Below are 21,436 nucleotides of genomic sequence, written 5' to 3' on the forward strand. Positions count from 1 at the left end.
ATAAAGCTTTAAATAACCAAGGCCCACTATACATAAAAGAATATCTGCAGCCACACAGTGTCAAGGGTCATCAGCTACGTTCCTGCGATCAGGGTCTCCTTAAGGTCCCAAGAACTAACTTTAAGACCTTTGGTGATCGTGCCTTTGCCCGTTCTGGACCTTTTTTGTGGAACGAACTGCCGCTTGAAATTCGAAACAGTCCAAGTGTAACGATTTTTAAGTCAAAGCTTAAGACACATCTATTCAAGCTGGCTTACAGTTTGTTTTGATATTTTGTCGTTTATCATTTTAATATTTGTAGTTAATAATGTTGTAAAGCGCTTTAGAATATTTTATAATTTTAGCGCTTTAGAAATGTAAATTATTATTATTATTATTATTATTACTTTACGTCACGTGGTGCAAAATCACGGGACAGTTATCACGTAATAACCCCCGTCCGCGTCGATATTTGTCCTCCGATTTTTTCCGTGAAAAAGAAACACAGTCAACACAAGAGTTTCAACTTTTCCGTTCTCCTATATACGTAGAAAGAAACCAAACTCGTTTTTTTTTTGCTTGCTTGCGTCAATCACGCGCATTCGCCAGATCACCACTGGCTTTTTTACTGTGTTTACGCGCAGTTTAATTGCGATGTAAAAATTAATGGAAGGGTTATAAAATAAATAAGCCCCGTTCTGGCTTGCTGGTATGTCGGCTGATAATGTCCGCGGCTGAGAGATTGTCCTCAAAATTTCATATTTGCCCTTGAAGCTTCGCTTCTCGGCCAAATATTCATTTTTCGAACAATCTCTCAGCCGCGGACATTATCCGCCGACATACCAGCCGCCCGAAGGGGTTTATTTACTAATTATTATCCAACTGTGCTTCGCAGAGTACAAATAACGCACGAGACGAGTACAAATATCACGCGATATAATGTACTCCAGATATATCCGCGAAATTCGCCCGTACTGAAATAACAATTTGGCGTGTTGGATAATAAATCTCTTATTAGACGTTTTGTTGTGTAGTATCGCTGAGTATTTTTACTCGTTGTTTGTATTTTGACTCGCCCTACGGGCTCGTCAAAATACGGCACATCTCGTACTGAAAAATACTCAGCGATACTACACAATAAAACTTCTAATAAGATATATTTATCATCCAACTACACTCCGTAGAGTACATGTTCGAGTACAAATAACACCATAGACAAGTACAAATATCACGCGGTATTCGTACTCCAGAGTACCGGTTAGACAGGTTTTCTCGCATCGCGCAAGCGAAGAATTGGATTGAAGGTACGAATAAAAAATGGCGGACAATTTGAATCATATTTGAACTTTTAACGACGAAGAGTCGGAATGGTTGGCAAATATAGATCCAAGTTTATTAGATGAAACGAATGAAGAAAAACTGCCATACAACCAGGTAGTTTCTTCATTTATTGAATTTTGCCAATTAGTTTTCTTAAACACAATTAAGTCATACGGGAATTTTCTCCCGAACACTGTCGTTGCGAGAATTTTGTTGTTAGGCAAGTAATTCTGCTCTAGTGACAAGACGCAAAAACATCCTTTTAAAAATCGTCTTTTTCAAGGCAGGGTTCAGTACCAGATTTAAAATATGTATTTTTATTGCTTTCCATCAGATGCATTAACAAGCTACAATGGAACCAGTGGTAAACCAGCTAAGACTCGACTTCCTGAGGATCATTTGCAGCCACGAGCACTACGTAACCCTCAATCTGTCATTTCCTAGTCCTCTCTTCCCCACCCCTCCCTCGTCACCCACAGCTTCTGTCTCGTCAATCGACTCGGCCATGTCTACCTACACTATAGTTATCGGTAACAGTATGGCGAAACTTTCAACAGCTTTCAGACGGCAGCACTTTCTGGCTAGTTTGGTGCTCTCTGAGCTGGCTCTGGCTTTGGAAGGCGGGCAAGACTTTTAGTAACTGACAAACTTATGGTTAGATGTTGATTAAGGCATTTTTCGATATGGAGTGAAGTAAAAACAAACCCAAAGACCTCGCAATAGCCAACTAAAGCATAGGGAAATCTCCAAGATACGACAATCTGGGCCAGATCACACTGTGTTAGTGTAGAATCTGATTTCAGATCTGAAGGGTGTACTAGAAAATTCAGTATTAGGCTTGGTTTGATGCTACTCTGGTTTAAATATTTAATAAATGTAACCGGGGAAATTACAATTCATTGAGCCAGCGTTTCGACACTCCTGTCTTGTGCCTTCATCAGGGGTGATCTGATGGTGCAACAGGAGGCCCTTTTATAGGCTTTGAAGGACCTCTTGTTGCAACGATCAGATCACCCCTGAAGAAGGCACTAGAAAACAGGCTTTTAGTCGGTGATTAATATGATAATGTATACAATGCAGTAAGTTATTTATAATGTTAACATTATGGATTGAATATTGCAGCGTGATAAATTTGATAGCATGTATTAAGATTTAACATTAAACATTATCAGCCGATAGTTGACTCCAACAGCATATGACCTTTCGGTTTTTCATTTAATTTCAGAGACATGACCCTAATATGCCAAGCCATAGACACTACACGTGACCTGATAGCCTGCCATGACTCAGACACCCGTTATGATAACGAGTCCTGTCGCTCAGCCGTGGCAGCTCTTTATCTGCCTATCGCTGGGTTGGTGGTAGGAGCCCTGCACCAACTACATGGATATGGTACCGAACACAGCTTCAGCTTTACCCCTGATGTTGCCATGGCGATAGCCACGTCCAGTATATCGACCTTAATGGGCTCCGATGACAACAGGGGTGAATTTGCATCACAGGTTATTAGCAAGTTTCTTGAAAGCTTTCCATTCTTTGTCTAAAAAAAACTGCGACTAATTACTACGATTTTCAGTCATTTTAACGTTAAAATCGTGTTGTTTTCACGGGTCACTGGGTTTGTTTCCAGGGGCAACGTGTCGCTCACCTTCTTTCGGCGGGCTTTCGCGTTGGTGATGCCGGGCTCTTGAGATTCAGTTGCCATTGGAAAGGAGGAAAGTTGCCCGTGACAACACCGTTCTTTTACAGTCAAAACCTCATCACCAAACATTTTTCGCGCGTCACTTGACGGATTATTGTCGTATTCAGGCGCAGGAACTTTTTTAGCATATTACTACCAAGATTTCGAAGCATAATCTCTGACTGGTAGATGATTTAGCTTTATTGACTCAGTTGATAGTGTAAATTTGCCATCGTAAAGAACTAATGCTCGAAACGTCTTCTTTAGAAACTCTTTATTGTGGCCAATCAACTCATTTAATAAAACCGAATTATCTTGTTCTACCCCTGCCCCCGCCCCCGCCCCCCCCCCCTTAACAACGCAGCAGTACAGTTCCATAAAAATTCTACCTACCCCCTTAATATCATTGCATATTATAGTGCGTTTAACTGATTCTATTTGTATTGAACACAAAAAGCTCAGTGAAAATCTATCATGACACAAATGAACACTGCCTCTTTCATTCTTTGCTATGTTGTACAGAAAAGTAAACCACAGCAGCTTAGCCTTGAAGCTACGAGAAACCTGTTGGTGTGTCTGTTGTGGGTACTGAAGAACATGGCTAGTGACGTGCTGAAGGATTGGTGGGAAGACCAACAGCCTGCTAAGTATGTCACCAACTCTCATTTCCCAGTATGCATTAGTCGCCTAACCTCACTGACTGTCCACTCTTACCCAGTTATATCTTGACAGGGAATTTTGTTTACGGAGTCCTGGTGACGCGGTAGTTATTGGTTATTGCGCTGGAGTCGAGTCGAGATGTCCAGGTTCCAGACTTGGGCTAGTGATTGTGTTGCGTTCGTGGGAAATACGCTTTGCTGTCACAGTGCCTTCTCCCAGGAGTATGAATGGGTACAAGAGCATGGTCAGGGAAGGGCTAATGGGGTATCCTTGCGAAGGACTGGCATCCTATCTAGGGGGGAGTAGAAATAGTCCTAGTCCCTTCATGCCATGGAAACCAGGATAAGCTCTGGCTGGATAAGCCATTTGGCTCAAGTACTGACTTCACTTTCCTACTTACCTATGTTTCCCTGACAGTTCATTATTTCTCATTTACACCCCTGGGGTGGAGAAAGGCTCTAGAACATAGGATAGTAACTCCGATTAGGGTCAACCCCGGCTCCAGTACACCAGCCATGACTAGGATAATGGATCTCTTATGAGGGAAGATGTTATTTCGTCTTGCCCTGAGGAGGACTAATAAAAAAACCTGAGCCTCTATGAGGAGCGCGAAATCCAATGGGTTGATGTTTTTTTTCCCTCACGGGACTCGGAACTATCTCTTTGTCCCACGCTCGTAACAAGACGAAGAACATCTTTCTTCGTTCCATTTCGGAGCTCCAAATTCAGGATCTCTGAGGGTTTAAGAGTTAGGTAGCTAAAATTTTCTATCGTGGTTCAATTCCAGACTAGGCTTGTTGCTGGATGTTCTCCGGCTGTGCATCACTCTGTTCAAGTATGGCGGCAAGGTGCAGAAGTCTTCGCAGTTTCCAACCGCTCCAAGACCGAAGGCGCAGCAGGATGTAAAAGCAAAAATAGAAGAGATGTTGCTTGGAAATAAGGGAGCCGCAAGGGAAATGATGCAGCGACACAGCAGAGTGACGTTAGGTAACAAAACTAAGTGATTAAAGAAAGATATGAACATTTGTCCCAAAGGACAATTTATTGGATTCTCTTTACTAGGGGAGCTTCGGGGAACTCGTTAGTAAGGCGGGTGATATGTCGGGCCATTTGACAAGCGACTTATTCCTAGAATCAGCAATGACAACAATAATCTATCCGAAGATAGGAAAAGAAATGCTGGAAATTTATGACTCAGTCGATAGAGCGTGCCACTGCAAAATACTTAGATGCACGGTTGACATTCTCGCAGGGCAATCAAATTTTACTTTGTTCTGCGCTTAGGAAAATTGCTAAAAACAAACTGATCAGTTTCTGAAAAAACTGCAGTGTTACAGAGGCTGGAAAATGAAGCATTTAAAACTGGCTCACCCCAGCAAGCTGAAGTACTCGAACTCACACAAAACAAAACAACTCCGCAAAATGAAACTTCCGCGAATTTTCATGCAACACCATAGTCTGTCCTAAATGTTACCTCAACTCAGATTGTTTCGCGTTTTGTGTCCAAACAGAAAAGGGCCAGTCACCAACTCCTGAGTCTCGATTAAGATGGCGAAAGGATCAAACACAGTGGAGACAGGCTACAGAGCAACAAGACAGGTGCATACCGAAAATGTTTCAGTAAGCCCCCAGAGGGTAGATAAATTCAGGGGGTCCAGCTGGAAGGATTTTTACAGGACGGGTGGGGTGGGGAGGGAGAGGCGTTATCATCTTCATGATGAGAGCCAAAATGTTAGCCGTTACTTTGTAGGAGTCGTCCAGCTTTAGTGAATATTACGTACCGTCTTTGGTTCGAAACCCTACTTAATTATAGAAGGAAGTTAGTGAAGGCTTTCAAAGACAAATGAATTTCGCACTAAAACGTTTTCTTCTATGAGAGAATAGCAACACTTACGTTTTTGTTTTTGGGAAGGAGAGATGAGAGTTTATTTAGAGAGGGAGCGCTTTTGTATTAAAACCCTCGATGGAGGGTATTACATAGGAGAGCTTATTGGAGCGTGTGGGCTTATAAAAGAGGGGAGCCTCTCGGAGAGGGATGCTTACAAGACTTGAGAGCTTATCAGAGAGAAGGACTTCTTTGAGAGAGTGGTTTATCAGAGAGCGTTAACGATATTCGTGCAATTTGTTGTAGTTAAATCACTTGCCAATTTTATTTGTTGCGTTGTTTTCCGTAAAGAGTACGTCCTGAAGTTGAAGTCAATGCTCAAATCGAAGGAGGGCTTGCTGCTGAGGTCAACACCATTGTTCTTGACACGCTTGAGCTCTTGGTACAGGTCAGTGTTTGTGGCAGTTAAGGACATTGTGTCAAGAGAAAATAAGTGGCGGCTCCTTATTCAGGCCTTTGAATATGCCATTCTTCCTAAAGTTTTCTATGTTTGGTCTTACCAAAGGAAATCTGTTTCGAGACGTCGGCATGAAGGCTTGAGTGACTTTAATGTATAGTCCTGTATTGGCCACGGGATGTTACTTAAGTGGAAACGTTCTTTTTCAGACGGTGTCTACCTCAGAGTCTCTGCGTGTTGTATTAAGTGGAATCCTACGGGTTTTGCTCCATTCTTTGAACTGTAACCAGAGTGAAAGAGTCCTGCAGAACATATTTGCAACGCAAAGATCAATTGTCTACAAGGTAACGTAAGATGCACGATCCTCGCAGTAGAGAGCGCTATTTATGCAAGAGCGAAAATCAAAATATATGAACTTCATATATCCATCGTAAGGTAACGTAAATACCTCCATGAGACAATGTCTAGAAGCGTAGACATCTGTAATAGTTTATTCGTTGGTTAGATAGCTGATGTCTCTATTGTTCTGTCGAGACATTTGTGTTGCATATAGACTGTTAACATACTGCTTCCTTTTTTTAGTTCCCAGAGCTGTTGTTTGAAGATGACACCGAACTTTGTGCAGACTTGTGTTCCAGACTGCTAAACCATTGCAGCTCTGCTCTTAGTAGTATTCGGGCCCAAGCCAGCGCGTCACTCTATCTCCTCATGCGACAGAATTTTGAAATAGGAAATGTAAGTTGTAACTCTTCGGTGGACATTGGTGTTAAATAGTGCTGCTGCTTTTGTTTTGTTTTGTTTTTTTTTTTCGTTGGTGTGAAACTTTGGTTTGAGACTATTGAGCTTCTACAATAGGAAGCTTAAGCACAAATGTTTCTGAGAAACAGACGGCAACCGGAAGTTAAATTTCTCATTCCCGATGTTTAAAATGCTATAGCGACGACAGTATTGTCGATATATTGGCGTCAAAACGCGCTAAGATCAGTTTTCCTGTTGCCTTCTGCGTCTCGATAACTTCTCTGCTTAAATTCTTTATTGTATGGCAGACGTAGTGGCGGAATTGTTTCGCCCCAGAGCCTGTTTTTTCGAACGTTCTGAGAACGTAAACCAAAAGAATAGAAGTGTGTGGCTTAACTAAAAAACTGGTTCTTTTTGCTTCATTTCTCGTATATTTATTGTTTGAGTTTTAAATCCATTTTTACATCGCTGTATAACGTAAAAAAAAAAAAGAAAAACAGCTTTTGAGGACCGGTAACCACTGGGTCGTCCTAATGAACGAATCAGCGAATAGTTCAGGTTTTGAGTTCTGGCCGTGTCATTATCACATTGACCGCTCTGACGAAGAGCTAACACTCGAGACGTCGGCTTCAGAAACCCTTTAAGGTCGCCAATTTGCGTTATAAACTCAGTTGATAGAACCGAATCATCTTCCAATACGCCCCACCAAAACAGCATCACGGTTTGTTTAAGTAACTTACCCCTTTACTCGTTTATCTGTTGTTTATTTGTACAAACGATTATTCTGTAGAATTTTGCAAGAGTCAAGATGCAAGTTACAATGTCACTTTCCAGTCTTGTTGGCACTTCACAAGTGAGTTCGTGAGTTATTTTGTTTCAGCTTATTTGTTAAGTTCACTACAATTATTGTTGTCAGGTGTACCGCTATGATTGCTTTCAACTGTTAATTGAACTTTATTTTAGACCATCTAATTCTGATTTGATTAGTCAATGCTTTTGTCATGATTCGTTAACGCTTTCCTCAGCGCAGTAACCGAAGAACTTTACAATCTCGTTAATTGCAGGCGTTTAATGAAGATCATCTCCGTCGGTCACTGAAAACAATCATTACATACGCTGAATCAGATCAGGAGCTGAGAACGAGCATTTTTCCGGATCAGGTGAATGTTCGCACAGCTATTTTAACCCTCAAACTCCCGAGTGTGACTAGCATCTACACTGTAATTTCCCCTTACAATATCACCCCTAAATCAAACATTAATGTACGAGCATAAAGGAAATGATCACAAACTCAAGAAGCTCTAGAGTGTCCAACAAATTCTCCTTGTCATCATCTAAGGAAATATATGGAGAACAGTATGGAAAATATGCATACTGATGTTAGGGTGTTAAAGGTTGAAGAAGTATTTTTTCCCAGCCTTGAAACTATTTTGAAATTTTAGTTATGAACGTAGTTTGAGGTTCGAAAGAATCAAAATGTTTTTTTGAGATTTCCTAAAAGTTCGATGGACGTCCCCACTTAGTAACCTCCAGTAGTCACACATACCGAACCACAACGCGCAGTTCACCACCAGATGTTGCTCTAGTTATGGCAAATACTCTCGATTTGAGTCAATAATCCCTTCTAGTCTAGTTTCTAAAAAGGAGGAGGAAAAATAAAGGACTCTGTTTACATATCCATGACCTTGTTTTATTGGTACTTTACACAATAAGTCTTAGGATTTTGGGTTACTACCAATATGATTCTTATGTTGGGAGGAAAATAACTTACAATCTTCTCATAGGTCCGGGAGTTGGTGTTCAATCTCCACATGATTCTGTCGGACACAGTCAAAATGAAAGAGTATCAAGAGGTCAGCCTTAAAATTTTGAGCTTCTGTTTTACAAGGTTTTGATTGGTTACTTCCGTTCTGTTAAGGCGTTGTTGTGAAGGCGTTGTATTTTCCGAAAAAGAGTCTAGTAGAAGACCACTCACTGTATATTTTTTATATCTCAACCACTAACTTGCATGATTTGATCACTTCGTAACATGAATTTTTCTCTTCTGTACAACCTATTGTCTAAAAATCTTACTCCTTGTTCTCATATCTGTAGGCCGCGGTTCCCAATTTTTCTAATCATTGACGTTAAGGTTTCGCTTTGTTACCAAAACTTTACAGAAAGCCAAGAAGATAGATACTCCCCGCATTCTTGTTAAGTTTTTGGATAATTCCCAAAAATTATTCCAGCTTCCTTTATTTCTCAACCCTACTCATCGACTTCACGGAAAAAATAATGGGAAAAATTTGAGAACTTGAAATAGCATTTTAGTAAAATATTTTTCCTGATTTTTATTAATACCGTTTTCATAACTTGCTATCCATTCTCATTTATTGAGGACCCAGAAATGTTGATTGACTTGATGTACAGGATTGCTAAAGGGTAAGTGATGTTCGCAGGATTTCTGATGCAAGTGCTCTTGCATTCGTCAAGCAAAAGTAATGAAATTGACGGTACCAAATATTGTGAACTGTTGTCCCAAAGTGGGAAAAACTCGGATATTTATTTAGGATAAATATCAATGGCCTCCCAAACGCCTGATCGGATATCCCTTGAATGATTCGGACCTTCATCGGATGCCCTTCCCTTGCTGCACTGAAGTCGAGAGAGCTCGGGTGTATACCAAATTCCGATGATGAAACTATAAAGTGATGCTAAACGCACTATCGATAGAGAAACTCCAAGAGAAAATCCACCTCTCCCCCGTGGGTAATTGAACCCCAGTCGTTCGGACTTGCCGTTTGGGTGCTTTACTAATGAGCTATAGAGGTATCGCTTAAGAGCAAATCCATCTACGCATATGAATTAGGTAATAGCCAGTGTTGTGATACTTTAAGGGAGGTTCTTAAAACACAATCGAGGCAGGTGAACAGATGAACAACGTAACTTTTTTATCTTGATGGTTATTTTGACGTTAAGTGTCTCATTAAGCATTGTACAACATTTGTATTCCAGGCACTATTAATTGGTTCTAGCATTTAACTGTGTTCATCTTTTTCATACTAGATATCAAAATTCACCTGACTTACGACTGACTTGGCTGTACAACATGGCTGCCAAACATGGGGAGGTACCAATAGCTTTAAGATTCGGTATTAATTTATCGAAGGAAAGCGGTGAAGCTCTATTTGGTTAATTCTTACTTCCTTTCTAAATTTCGAATTTCTGACAATGCATACTGTTGCGCTCGCGAAATACAGGTTTACGTACAGACGAAGGAATTGCCGTCATATGGAAACCAAATTTCTCAATCTAAAAAGCTGGCACATTCTCTTAGACATTGGGCTCCGCGTGAACGCTGCACCAAGCATAGGTGCGCCTCCATAATTGCAGTAATGAGTTAACTTTACACACAGGAAGTATTCGGCCAAGCTTTCAGTATGTGATCACTTTAAGTTCAAGTGCATCAAGAAACCATAATCTGACTGACCTCGAATGATGACTCGTTGTCGTATTTTTCCTTTTGTTGTGTTTCTTTTGAGCAGAATAAAGTGGAAGCAGCCATGTGTTTAGTACGTACAGCAGGTTTGGTGTCTGAGTACCTGAGTATGTTGGAAGACAAGCCGTACCTACCCATTGGATGCGTTTCGTTTGAGAAGATATCACCCAATGTGCTGGAAGAAAGCGCTATTTCAGATGATGTAGTATCACCTGTAAGTCTTTACTTTGTCTTTCCCAAACGGGCCGCATGTGAAACAATTTTAGTCGGGCCCCGGTGGTTCATAGGATGGATAACGCTATCCACTGGATAAATCTCAATCCGGTTGATAGCGCAGTACGTTCGGTGTACACTTTTTCCGCTGGATTACGATTTATCCGCCGCATATCGTCATCTGCCATTTGAACAATTGTGCTGAGGAACAGACGCATGGCTGGAAAATATCTCCTCTTCTTGCAATAAATTGAGTCGTGTGTTTCCCCTTCGTAGCTTTTGGAATTTTTGGTTTTTGTTGTTGATGTGATGGTGGTCATTCTTCGTCAAACCATGTTCAAACATACCAGGTGTTAAATCCTTTAGCTGTAAAGACCTGAGAGCTTATTCTCCCAAGTGGAGATCACATATTTCTTTGTCGGGGAGTCCTGTGGAATAGAACTGCAAGGAGAATTTACCTTCCGTTCAGTTGGAGTGATTGGGTTAAGTGAGTGTTATCCTTATTATTTTCAGGGTTATTTATATTTTTGTTCACATATTTTGCTTCTTTTATTCAGGATGAGGAAGGAATCTGTACCGGAAAGTACTTCTGTGAGAATGGATTGGTGTTGCTTCTAGAAACAGCTGCAAACACATTTTTCCGATCTCATTTATTTGAATGTGTAAACGAGGTGTATAAACTTTTGATACCAATTCTGGAGGCAAAACGTGATTACAAGAAGCTAACTCAAGTTCATCAGAGGCTTTCTGAAGCATTTGGCAAGATTATACAGACGGTAAGAGATAGCTCTTATAGACTCCAGGTTTGATCATGTTTTCTATGAGTGCTGTTAGTAATTGAGGTGTGTGAGCGGTCAACATTTTTTGTCTTTTAAGTTAAGTTAAAGTTAAGTTAAGTTAGTTAAGTTAAGTTAAGTTTTATTTAATGTGGCACCACACTTAGCTACAAGCTACTTTCCAGGAGGCCCACAAATAAAAAACAGAAATAAATAATTCAAATTGAACATAAATTGAACTCGGAGCTACCGTGAAACAAATCCAGATAGTGGTCAGAGCGGTACTCGAACCCGGGAGCAGCGGATTACGAGTCCGACGCGCTGACCACTCGGCCACGCTGCCTGTGTTTTTTTTGTATTCATACGTACACAAGCGCTAACTGGTTCCTTTAGACACCAGATTACTTTAGGGGTTGAAAATAATTGATTCCATTTTACTGGTTGAGAAGAGAAGTTTCACTTACCCTGAGATTGTTTTGTTTTGTTTTTTTGTTTGTTTGTTTTTGCCAGGAGGGAAAGCGTATGTTGGGAACATATTTCCGAGTTGGTTTTTATGGATCAAAATTTGGAGACTTGGACGGAGAAGAGTACATTTACAAAGAACCCGCCATTACAAAGCTCCCTGAAGTGTCGCATCGTTTACAGGTTAGTTTATTAAGCCTTATATGTGGCTGTCTTAGTTGGTGCACCTTGAAAAATTTTGTCTGAAATTTTCTAGTTCGTCAGTTACAATCCGTTTTAATCTTCTCTATCGTTAGCCATTCTTGTTCCTTCTAAGTTTATTACGACCACATTGGTGTGTTTTCAACTCAGTTCTTTAATTTATCTTTTGCACGGGTTTTTTACGAATAAGTTTAAGTTGTTGATTTATCACTTTCACGGGTTTATTACGAATCAACTTAACGGCCTGCTCCCAGTTCGCTTGTTAGCTCAATTGGTAGAGCGCTGCACTAGTATCGCAAAGGTCAGTGGTTCGAGTCCCGTACAGGCCTGATTTTTTTCAGGTCTGATTTTCGCTATTGCTTAAATAGCGCTATCTACTGCGAGGATCGTGCATCATACGTATCTAATACCGCAGTTCAATATATGAACTTCATATATTTCATTGTATCTGATTTATCACTTTCACGGGTTTATTACGAATCAACTTAACGGCCTGCTCCCAGTTGGCTTGTTAGCTCAATTGGTAGAGCGCTGCACTAGTATCGCAGAGGTCAGTGGTTCGAGTCTCGTACAGGCCTGATTTTTTCCGGTCTAATTTTCGCTATTGCTTAAATAGCGCTATCTACTGCGAGGATCGTGCATCAGACGTGTTTAAATTTTGTTGATTTTTCCAAGTTAAAAGTTGTTATACCACCTTCCGAACTCAAATAGCCTCAAGTGTGTCGGATCGTTGCACCAGGCGGGGAAAAGAATTTTCTATTGGGTGAAGAAAGCGATCCGGGATTGCTTTTCCTTTTTTTTTTTTTACCTTACTTCATTCTGTGATTGGCCCAAAAAAACGCGTACTATTCTGTCAACCAATCAGATGCAATACTAAATACTTTAGACAGTTTGGTCTAGTTTACTTTAAGCTCTCACTGTTGTAATTACTATGGTTTTGGTTTTACGACTCTCTATCGGAAAGCGCTCTAATTAGAGAAAGAAATAACCAAGGAACAATAGACCACTTTCATTAATGGCTGCCGGATTAATATTCTTTTGTTTAAATTTAAATTAGCCCTTCTGACCTAATTCTCCGGTACAAAATTGAAAAGAATACATTATCTCAAGCGAGGCCAGAAGGGTTAATTTAAATTTAAACAAAAGAATATTAATCCGGCAGCCATTTATGAAAGTGGTCAATCGTCAGCAATTTTCACACTGACAGTGCCTTACTAACTGCCATAGCTCCTCGTCGTGAAGCACTTTTTCTACTCCGGTTATGAGCCCCCTCAGACATAGGCCCCCTCGGATATAGGCTCCCTCGGATATAGGCCCCCTCGGATATAAGCCCCTCTCCTCTAAAGCTCTCTTAAAACCCTTCACAAAGTCGTATAACCCCAGGGCTTGGCAGCAGTTTCCGGTGCGTCAACAAGTTGTTATTCAAGCTGACAGACGATGGAATAAACAATAAAAAACTGACTGTATCATCCCAGCGTTGGTTTTGTACAAGGAGAATTTGTCGTTGATACCAGCCTGGGTTAGTTGTTCGTTTTAAGAGTACTGCGTAGCGCTCTAATTAAAGGGGGAAATAATCAAATAAATAATGGTCAGTATTTTTCGCACCGACAGTGTTCTACTAACTGAGCTATGTAGTCTCGTATCCTTTTCTCAAGTTCACAAAGTAGTAAATTCGAACATCGTCCGACTAAACAAGCGAGTCATCTTGTATGAAGCAACAACTTGCAAAAACTTTTATCCAGGCCTTCACCTATTTGATGTTGGAATTAAATTAATCAACGAAACAGGAGCTCACTATGGAATTTTTTTCTTTTTTCCAGGCATTTTATGGTGAAAAGTTTGGGCCAAATGTTGTGGAAGTAATCAAAGATTCCAACACAGTTGAGCAAGACAAGCTCGATCCAGAAAAGGCATACATCCAACTGACCTATGTGGACCCATATTTTGACGAATACGAACTAAAGGATCGAATTACTTACTTTGACAAGAATTTCAACCTAAGTATGTTCACTACACTTTTGACAGTCTATCTTATCTTCTTTTAGGCTTTCAGAGTAATTTTTAAAAGAGTGCTGAAACTGAGTATTCTGGAATTCCTTGTTTCTTTTTTTTTTTTTTTTTTTTTAACTGTGCTCCCTGTTTGGTTTAGAAAACTCGAACCGTCCTCTCCACTAATCAAATGCTGATGAAAAACCAGTTTCGATTTTGCAAATTCCGTTTTTTCCCGCGCCTGACGTTTTCATGCGAATGGTTGAGCACCAAACCTCGCTTTGAGAAAGAGGCTGAAGGTAATTCGGAAATGGCCTATGGATTTCATTATTTCCTTCGTTTTATGGTCGTTTGTTTTCTTTTGTTTTACATCAACTGTGTCTTCCACACCAAATATGAGCCGTTGTTAAACCACTGTTCTTATCGGTTGTTCAGTTGGGTTTCACGGCCAGCAATCAAGAAGTGCTCTATTATCCCTTAAGAGATTGCGTTTTTAAACTCACAGGAAGGTTTATGTACGAAACTCCTTTTACACCGAGCGGGAAGCCTCACGGCGAACTGGTCACTCAGTACAAGAGAAAGACAATTTTGACTGCCGCCAACTCATTCCCGTATGTCAAGACACGGGTCAATGTTGTGCATCGTGAACAGGTCAGTTTTGGGTTGTTTTTTGTTGAGGTGCAGCTGTTTTTCTGCCAATCCACATGTGCGCATTTGGTTGCATTCGGCAACTCTATTTAAGGAAGAATTTTTGGCTCAGTGAGCTCAGACATGACGTTATTTTTACCCGTCCCCAGCCTCCTTTAAAGGCGTTACGTCATGATATTTATGGCCGATTTTTGCGACAAACATGATCACATTTAACTGAGAGGAAACCAGAGAAGATTAGTTTGGTAAGATAGAAAAATAAATCAGAAAGCAACTAGAATGGTGAAGTATGGAGAAGATGGACACGGATTGGGAATGACCCGCTTAGCTCTTTAACACTAAGGGTGACCAGCATGTCAGTTCTCTCCACAGTATCACCCCCTGAATTACACATTAAGGTCATGAGAATAAATAAAATGATCACCAATTAAAGAAGCTCCTGATTGTTAAACGAATTATCCTTATTAGCACCTAAGGAAATTTGTAGAGAACAATATGGAGAATATGCATACTGATGTTAGGGTTAAGGGATTGTGGTTTGACGTTTCAAGACGCACAAACCCTTGACCCAGCTACTGTACAGGATTGCTTTTCCTGTGGTAGTTCTTAATAAGAAACTTGGATGATCAATTTACTCTGATGAGTCGAAATTTCTTTCTCGAACGCAATAAGTCATTTCCGAATTAGGTTTATGCCTCTCTTTCAAAACGAGGCCTGGTTCTCAACTATTCTTATGAAAATCAGTTTAATTTGCGTGTGAGTAAAAACTTATAATCGTATGAAAGGATGAGCACCAGGACTCGCCTTGAAAAAGAGGCCAAAGGTAACTCGCAAATGGGCTATTGCTAGCTATTAAAAGCCGCAGGCGCTTAACTTGGTGATTCTTAAAGCATTATAATTGTCAATAACAGATCAACAGAGACTTGTTTTTCTTCTAACATTGATTTATAACCGTCCACTTGATTGACATGGTGTAGATTACGTTGAGTCCCATTGAAGTCGCCATCGAGGATATGGAATTAAGGACAAAAGAGCTTCTGAACGCAATCAACCAAGAACCACCAAACCCTAAGATGTTGCAGATGGTGCTACAAGGTTCCATTGGCACTACTGTTAATCAGGTCAAATGTTTACCTCTCTTTTTATTGGCACTTTATTTTAATCTTGTCATGGTCCTCAGTTAATCTATTGATCGTAATTTGGTTTTATCAACTGAGTTGATAATGTAAATTGCCACCATAAAGAATGTCCAGGCTGACGTTTCGAGCACTAGAACTTCGTCAGAGCGGAACGTCAGCTTTGAAACTCTTTACGGTGGCCAATTACGTTATCAATTTAGTTGATAAAACCAAAATTACCTTGTTAATCCCACTGACTCAGAACCACAGTTTCTTTAGAAACTTACCCCCTTGATTCATGGATCTACTGATCGGTCGATCAGTCATTCATTTTGTCTGTCCGTTCGTGCATACCGTAAACTGTCGTCTATAAGCTCCATCACTTATATCCCGGTTATAGGCTCACCTACTTCCAAAGAAAAAAAACAATAATCCGATAATAGCCCCCCCCCCACACACACACACACACACACACACACACACACACACCCACACACCCCTGATGTAAGCCCCCTTCTAGCTTGATGGGAACTTAATTTATTATGACTTTTTTAAGCTTAATTAAGGACCAGTAAATGCAAATTTGTGTTTTCATCAACACTGCCATAGCCCGTTGTGAAGCACTTTTTCTACTTCGCCTATGAGGCACCTCGGATATCAGCTCCCTAGGATATAAGCCCCCTCGGATTTAAGCTCCCCTGTTAGTAATCTCTCTTAAAACCCTTTACGATGTCGTAAAACGCCAGGGCTTGGCAGCAGTTTCCGTTGTGTCCACAAGTTGCTATTCGAGCTGATAGACGATGGGATAAACAATAAACAAGTGACTGTAACATCCTAACGTTGGTTTTGTGGCACGGAGAATTTTTCGTTGATACTAGCCTAGTAGACGTTTCAATGTAGTTCTAGCCAGCCCAACTGCGATTAGTTGTTCGTTTTACGAGTAGTGCTTAGTTCTGATTTAACCATGATTGTCAGTGTTCATGTCAGGTCTAATAAACCTCCTGTTTACAATCACCATTCTCAATAAAGTGATAAACTATTGTTTTGCTGGATAGCAATATAGTTCCTTTGAAAATTAAGGTTGACTTGTCTAACTGTCGCTTGGGTGATGTGCTGTATTTACAGGGTCCTCTAGAGATTGCTTTGGTGTTCTTGTGTCACGATAAGGACTCTGAAGATGGCGCAGAAACGCCAATGACCACGAGACACCATCACAGACTAAGACTCTGTTTCAAAGAGTTTATCAAGAGGTAATGCTATTGTGTATAGCCAGGCAAACAACAAACCGAGACATAAAAATCAGTCAAGAAGCACTTTTTGTGTATAATGCAAGACTCGAATGATTAAGCAACTCAACCGAAGTTACGTGCATTACAAGAGCTAACGAGTGAGCAAGAATCTTCTTCGTGCAAAATAAAAAGTGAGGCCTTGGATGGGCAATCGCCATATAGAAGTTTGAAATAATTATAAAGTTCCCTTGTCCCCATGTGTTTTTACTGCGTTTTCTAGTTTTTGGATCACCAAAATTCCCATGCAAACCCTACAACAACCTAATGTAACTAAGTTTCTTGGGGTCTATATTGACGATCATCTCCCCTGCAAACACCATATCAGCTATGTATGTAAACAAATCGCTAAATCGATAGGTATTATATTTAGGTCTCGCTTTTCCCTATTCTCTACAACCAAACTCACTTTGTACTACATCTTTTTTTATCCTTATATCGTCTACTGTAACTCCGTCTGGTCGTCCACATACGTATCTAACCTAAATAGAATTTATTATTTGAAAAAAGCGAGCGGTGCGGGCTATCACCAACTCAGACTATCGAGCCCATTCTGCTCCTTTATTCTCCAAGCTAGGAATTTTAGATATTTTCCAAGTCAATACCTTTGAAGTCGCCAAATTTATGTTCTATTTAAAAAAATAACTTATTGCCCCCATTGCTTCTCAATCTTTTTGTAAGGAATAGCCAAATTCACAGCTATGTTACCAGAACAGCTAGTAATTATCGAACGCATCTGTGCTGTACAAATCTCAAGCAATTTACAATTCTCTACCAAGGTCCTAAAATTTGGAACTCTCTCCCTATTTCAGTCACTCGTTCGGTAAACTTTCTCTGCTTTAAGACGAAATTGCAAGAGTTTCTACTTAAATAAGCACTGAATTGGCCAAGCCGCAAATTCGCAGCACTTTTTCTTTACTTGATTTATTATTGTAAGTGAGGTGGCTCTCCCATAAGCCCGGTGGCTTCTTAGGTCTCGTTGCCTTCTAACTGTTATCGCTGTAATTAAATATTTTTATTGTTAAAATAAGACAAATAAGAGATAATGATGATGAACATTTTATGCTATCCAACAGGTAGCATTCTTGAACTTGGGCTAACTTTGCTACATTCGGGTATTTGTGCGGTGCATTTAAGTTCATGTAAGACACCAAATATCACGTCAGATACCGTCACTGAGTGCACTTCCTCCCACCAGACCGCAACCGTCTGACTTTATCACTCCTTGGAGTTATCAATACCTCAATCCTTGTAGTGCCTTAAGACATTTTATCGCTGTGTATTAGGTGTGGAGATGCTCTGCATAGGAACAAGCAGCTTATCGCATCTGACCAACGCGCCTATCAGAAAGAACTGGAAAGGAATTACACACAGCTTACCGAACAACTTGAACCTCTCTTGAGGAACAAGTAGGGCACCTTACGTGGATCCACCAGGCAAAAGTAAGTTTATTTTCCACGCTAGTAATACACGATGCTTATTTTCGGTGGTGCTAGCGTTGCTGCTACGAGTCTAAGACGAATTTAACTTTACGAAAGGAGGCTTATGCTGAAAATTATCGAACTCCTCTACCTTTAATAAGCTTCCTACATATTACTTTTTAAATAAATCTGCTTGCGTTCTATCGCAAATGCTGCAATCTGATTGGCTAGATACTCGAAGTAAATTCCGCCATAGACGTGAGTAGCCCAACGGTGCGCGGTTGTAAACAAAACGAAATAAAAGCATGAGGTTGTCTTGATGTCATAAACTGAATCAATAAGATTTTCTACTTTCGATTTCCGCGCGAAGCCCACAACAGGTAACACGCATACAAATCTCAGTGGAGCGAATAATCTCATTGCTAATTGCTATAACATGTTTTTATATGCGACTGCTAAATAACTGCGCACTTTGTTATCGTTTTGCAGGGAAGGATCTGCCCTACTGAGGAAAATCTCTAAGAGTTTTAATACAGGACACAGTATAGCTTAACAAAAAATTCCATTGAGAGCCTTATCTTTACCATGTCAATTTTGTATGTTTTAATAATTGGAATTGATTGATTGATTGATGGAATGATTGATGGATTTCATTCTCTGCAGTCTGTGAACCTCGTGTTTGAGAAATTCTTTGGAAGTTGGTTGTACGAACAGTTCACACAAAAAAAATTTAGAAACTTTTCTTTTTTGATGGAGGCCTAAAAGAGCCCCTTCATATTCAAAGATTCTTGTAAATTAAGGGCATTAGCGACCAAATATTTTCTCAACCGCAAGATGTGTTTTGTAATTAGTGTGGTCATCAAAGAAAGGTAAAAAAGACAGTTTTTAGCTTAATGTGCTAACAATCCTGGCCAAAACGTTTGGAGAAACACACATCCCTTTTTATGAGTCCGTCCCGTGTTTCGTGAGCAACTTGCCTTCATATTCCATCCACGAAAACATTATTCCCTCCCTCTTTCCCTTCCCCAACTCACACCATCTGTGTTCAAACATTGTCCAGGGCGGGAGGGGTGAGTACATGTTTTGCCATTTACAAGGTGAAGCTATAGTGCCTCAGACGTTTTTACCAAGATTGTAGATTTTAGAAGTAAACACTCTATTGTGAATATTGTACAGGTACATGAAAGTAAACAAATTTTTTGGTCACAAAGAAAATTCTTTAATTTCGTCTGTATTTGCAGAGTAACAAAGCTATAAAAATTCCCGCTCCACACAGACATAATGCAATGTTTCCAATGTTGGAACGGATTTGTAATGTGTGGCTTTTGTTTTTTTGAAATATGCAGTAAGTTTTGGACAGAGAAATTAAAAGTCCTTTGGTTGATCAACTTTAGAGAACAGTTTCTTAAATAAACTGAACTCAGAAATGAGTGCGAAATGTTTTGGCTTAACTATTGTTATTGTAATTTTTTGTTACTTCAACGCCAAAGACGCGACATAACATATCTAAGGACACTGGGACAGGCATTGAGAATTGCGCACAACTACATGCCCATAGGCTTGTGAGAAATTATGTTATTTTTTATCTAGGAACAATTTCTATCTAGCGAAAGGAATATCTGAACTGCAAACAGCAACGGTGACAAGTTGGTGACTTCACTCGACTGGGGATGCGTCCGAGACAATAGACATATTTAGCACCGCGTTTACGTAAAACGTGAGCGGCAAAAGTGACCTATGTCACCTTATTTCCCGCCATTTTTCACGTTTGCCGGTTGCGGTTTCACTGTTTCTATGTGGAAGTACCTGTTTAGCGTTTGCCGTGCACGTAAGATTTTCTTCACTTTTCCTCTGACAGAGTAGAAGTTAATTGCCGGAAAAACGGCACTAAAACTCTTCTTTGTAAATCGTGCAAGGGTAAATTATTTCAGGTTGTAGAGATTTTCATTTATGATTGTAAAATAATGGACAACGTACACGCGTTCTTATTAGTTAAGTGGTCTGTTTAGATAAAGTTGTGACGTCGCCCTTTTTATGTTTGCCGGCACAATTTAAAAACATCTCATACTCAAAGCTTTTGAAGTATTTGCAAAGTAGCTTCAAGTAAAAATAACAAAAATTAAAAACGGAGAAAGATTTGTCACATTTTGATTTGGGTTTAGCTTCCTCCCTGAGCCAAAAAGACAAAAGAAAAAGGAAAAAAAGAACTTCAGTGTTTCGCATGCGTTAATAATCGTGAGCTAGATGATCTTGTCGAAAAACCTTGAGCATTTTTTACATTTTCCAAGGAGATTTTCGCTTGTAAAGTTCTCGAATTCTCCCACCCCCCCTTCCTGCGCCTTTAGATAACAGTATGTAAAGACATTAGTAATAGCCAGCTGTGGTTATGAGCATTATCGAAATATAACAATAGGAAATCCCCACCCATGAGATGGAAATGATCCCACATTATTGATTTCTTTATTAAAGGCTTTTTCATGACGGTCTAATGTTCTATCGAGACATAGTTCACCTCAACGTTATGATAATTCTCATCACCTGTCTTTGAACCGGCTGTATTAAAATTTTTAGGGAGAATATATCAAATGATCACTCCTTTGAACGAGAAGCTTCACAAAGATGTCACATACTCAAATTCTAAACTTCATACGGGAAATGTGTCTTTTAAAGCTTTCATCACATTTTTTTTTCGCAGATCAAACCTCAGAGAACTGAAAAAAATGATAGAGATTCGATCAAAGTGAAATTTGTACGGTAAAAAAAAAATTGTCAGATTCATAATGGCTTAAAATTCATATAATACGCGTGATCGAGTGTTAAAAAATATCGTTACACAACCGATCCAAATGAGGTAAACAAACCGCTGTACAACAACCTGCGAGAACTTAGTTTAATGAGTCGTATGAGTAGGCCGGAAAGCGAAATGACTCGTTTTTTATAAACAAAATCATGACGACATAATTGTCTTTTATTATACTGATGAAATACCAGGATTTCTCCTTTTAGTAAAAAATCATATCTTCACCGCGCGCAGTGAAGATACTATCTTTATCTTTCACTTCTGAGGATATTGGTGTGGCCATGGTTACCAACATAATTACCCAATTGCTGTTTCGAAAATGAATAAAAAAAGTTTTCTTTTATGTGGAAATTTCATCAGTATCTATATAATAAACAGAAATAA

At 39.8% G+C, this 21,436-nt stretch overlaps 1 protein-coding gene and 1 long non-coding RNA gene across 3 annotated transcripts in view; one reads left to right on the forward strand and one right to left on the reverse strand.

Moving 5' to 3' along the window:
- Positions 1 to 21,436, reverse strand: part of LOC148720557 (uncharacterized) — a 486,858-nt gene that overhangs the window by 412,002 nt on the left and 53,420 nt on the right. The window lies entirely within an intron of this gene.
- Positions 1,672 to 20,397, forward strand: LOC111318850 (dedicator of cytokinesis protein 7-like). 2 transcript variants are annotated; one of them, XM_088739793.1, is made up of 21 exons: positions 1,672 to 2,801; positions 3,503 to 3,627; positions 4,428 to 4,627; positions 5,152 to 5,239; positions 5,817 to 5,913; positions 6,132 to 6,266; positions 6,505 to 6,657; positions 7,451 to 7,513; positions 7,725 to 7,820; positions 8,445 to 8,513; positions 9,038 to 9,081; positions 9,706 to 9,769; positions 10,185 to 10,352; positions 10,909 to 11,127; positions 11,638 to 11,772; positions 13,611 to 13,791; positions 14,285 to 14,430; positions 15,405 to 15,548; positions 16,671 to 16,795; positions 18,118 to 18,273; positions 18,742 to 20,397. In XM_088739793.1, exons 1-20 carry the CDS (start codon positions 2,529 to 2,531, stop codon positions 18,242 to 18,244), a joined length of 2,652 nt encoding a protein of 883 aa, XP_088595919.1. In that variant the 5' UTR covers positions 1,672 to 2,528; the 3' UTR covers positions 18,245 to 18,273; positions 18,742 to 20,397. The 2 variants fall into 2 exon arrangements, with proteins under 2 accessions (XP_088595919.1, XP_088595920.1); XM_088739794.1 differs by lacking the exon at positions 18,118 to 18,273 and having other exon boundaries at positions 1,673 to 2,801.

This window comes from Stylophora pistillata, chromosome 11 (assembly GCF_964205215.1).
Source record: "Stylophora pistillata chromosome 11, jaStyPist1.2, whole genome shotgun sequence".
NCBI classification, from domain to species: domain Eukaryota; kingdom Metazoa; phylum Cnidaria; class Anthozoa; order Scleractinia; family Pocilloporidae; genus Stylophora; species Stylophora pistillata.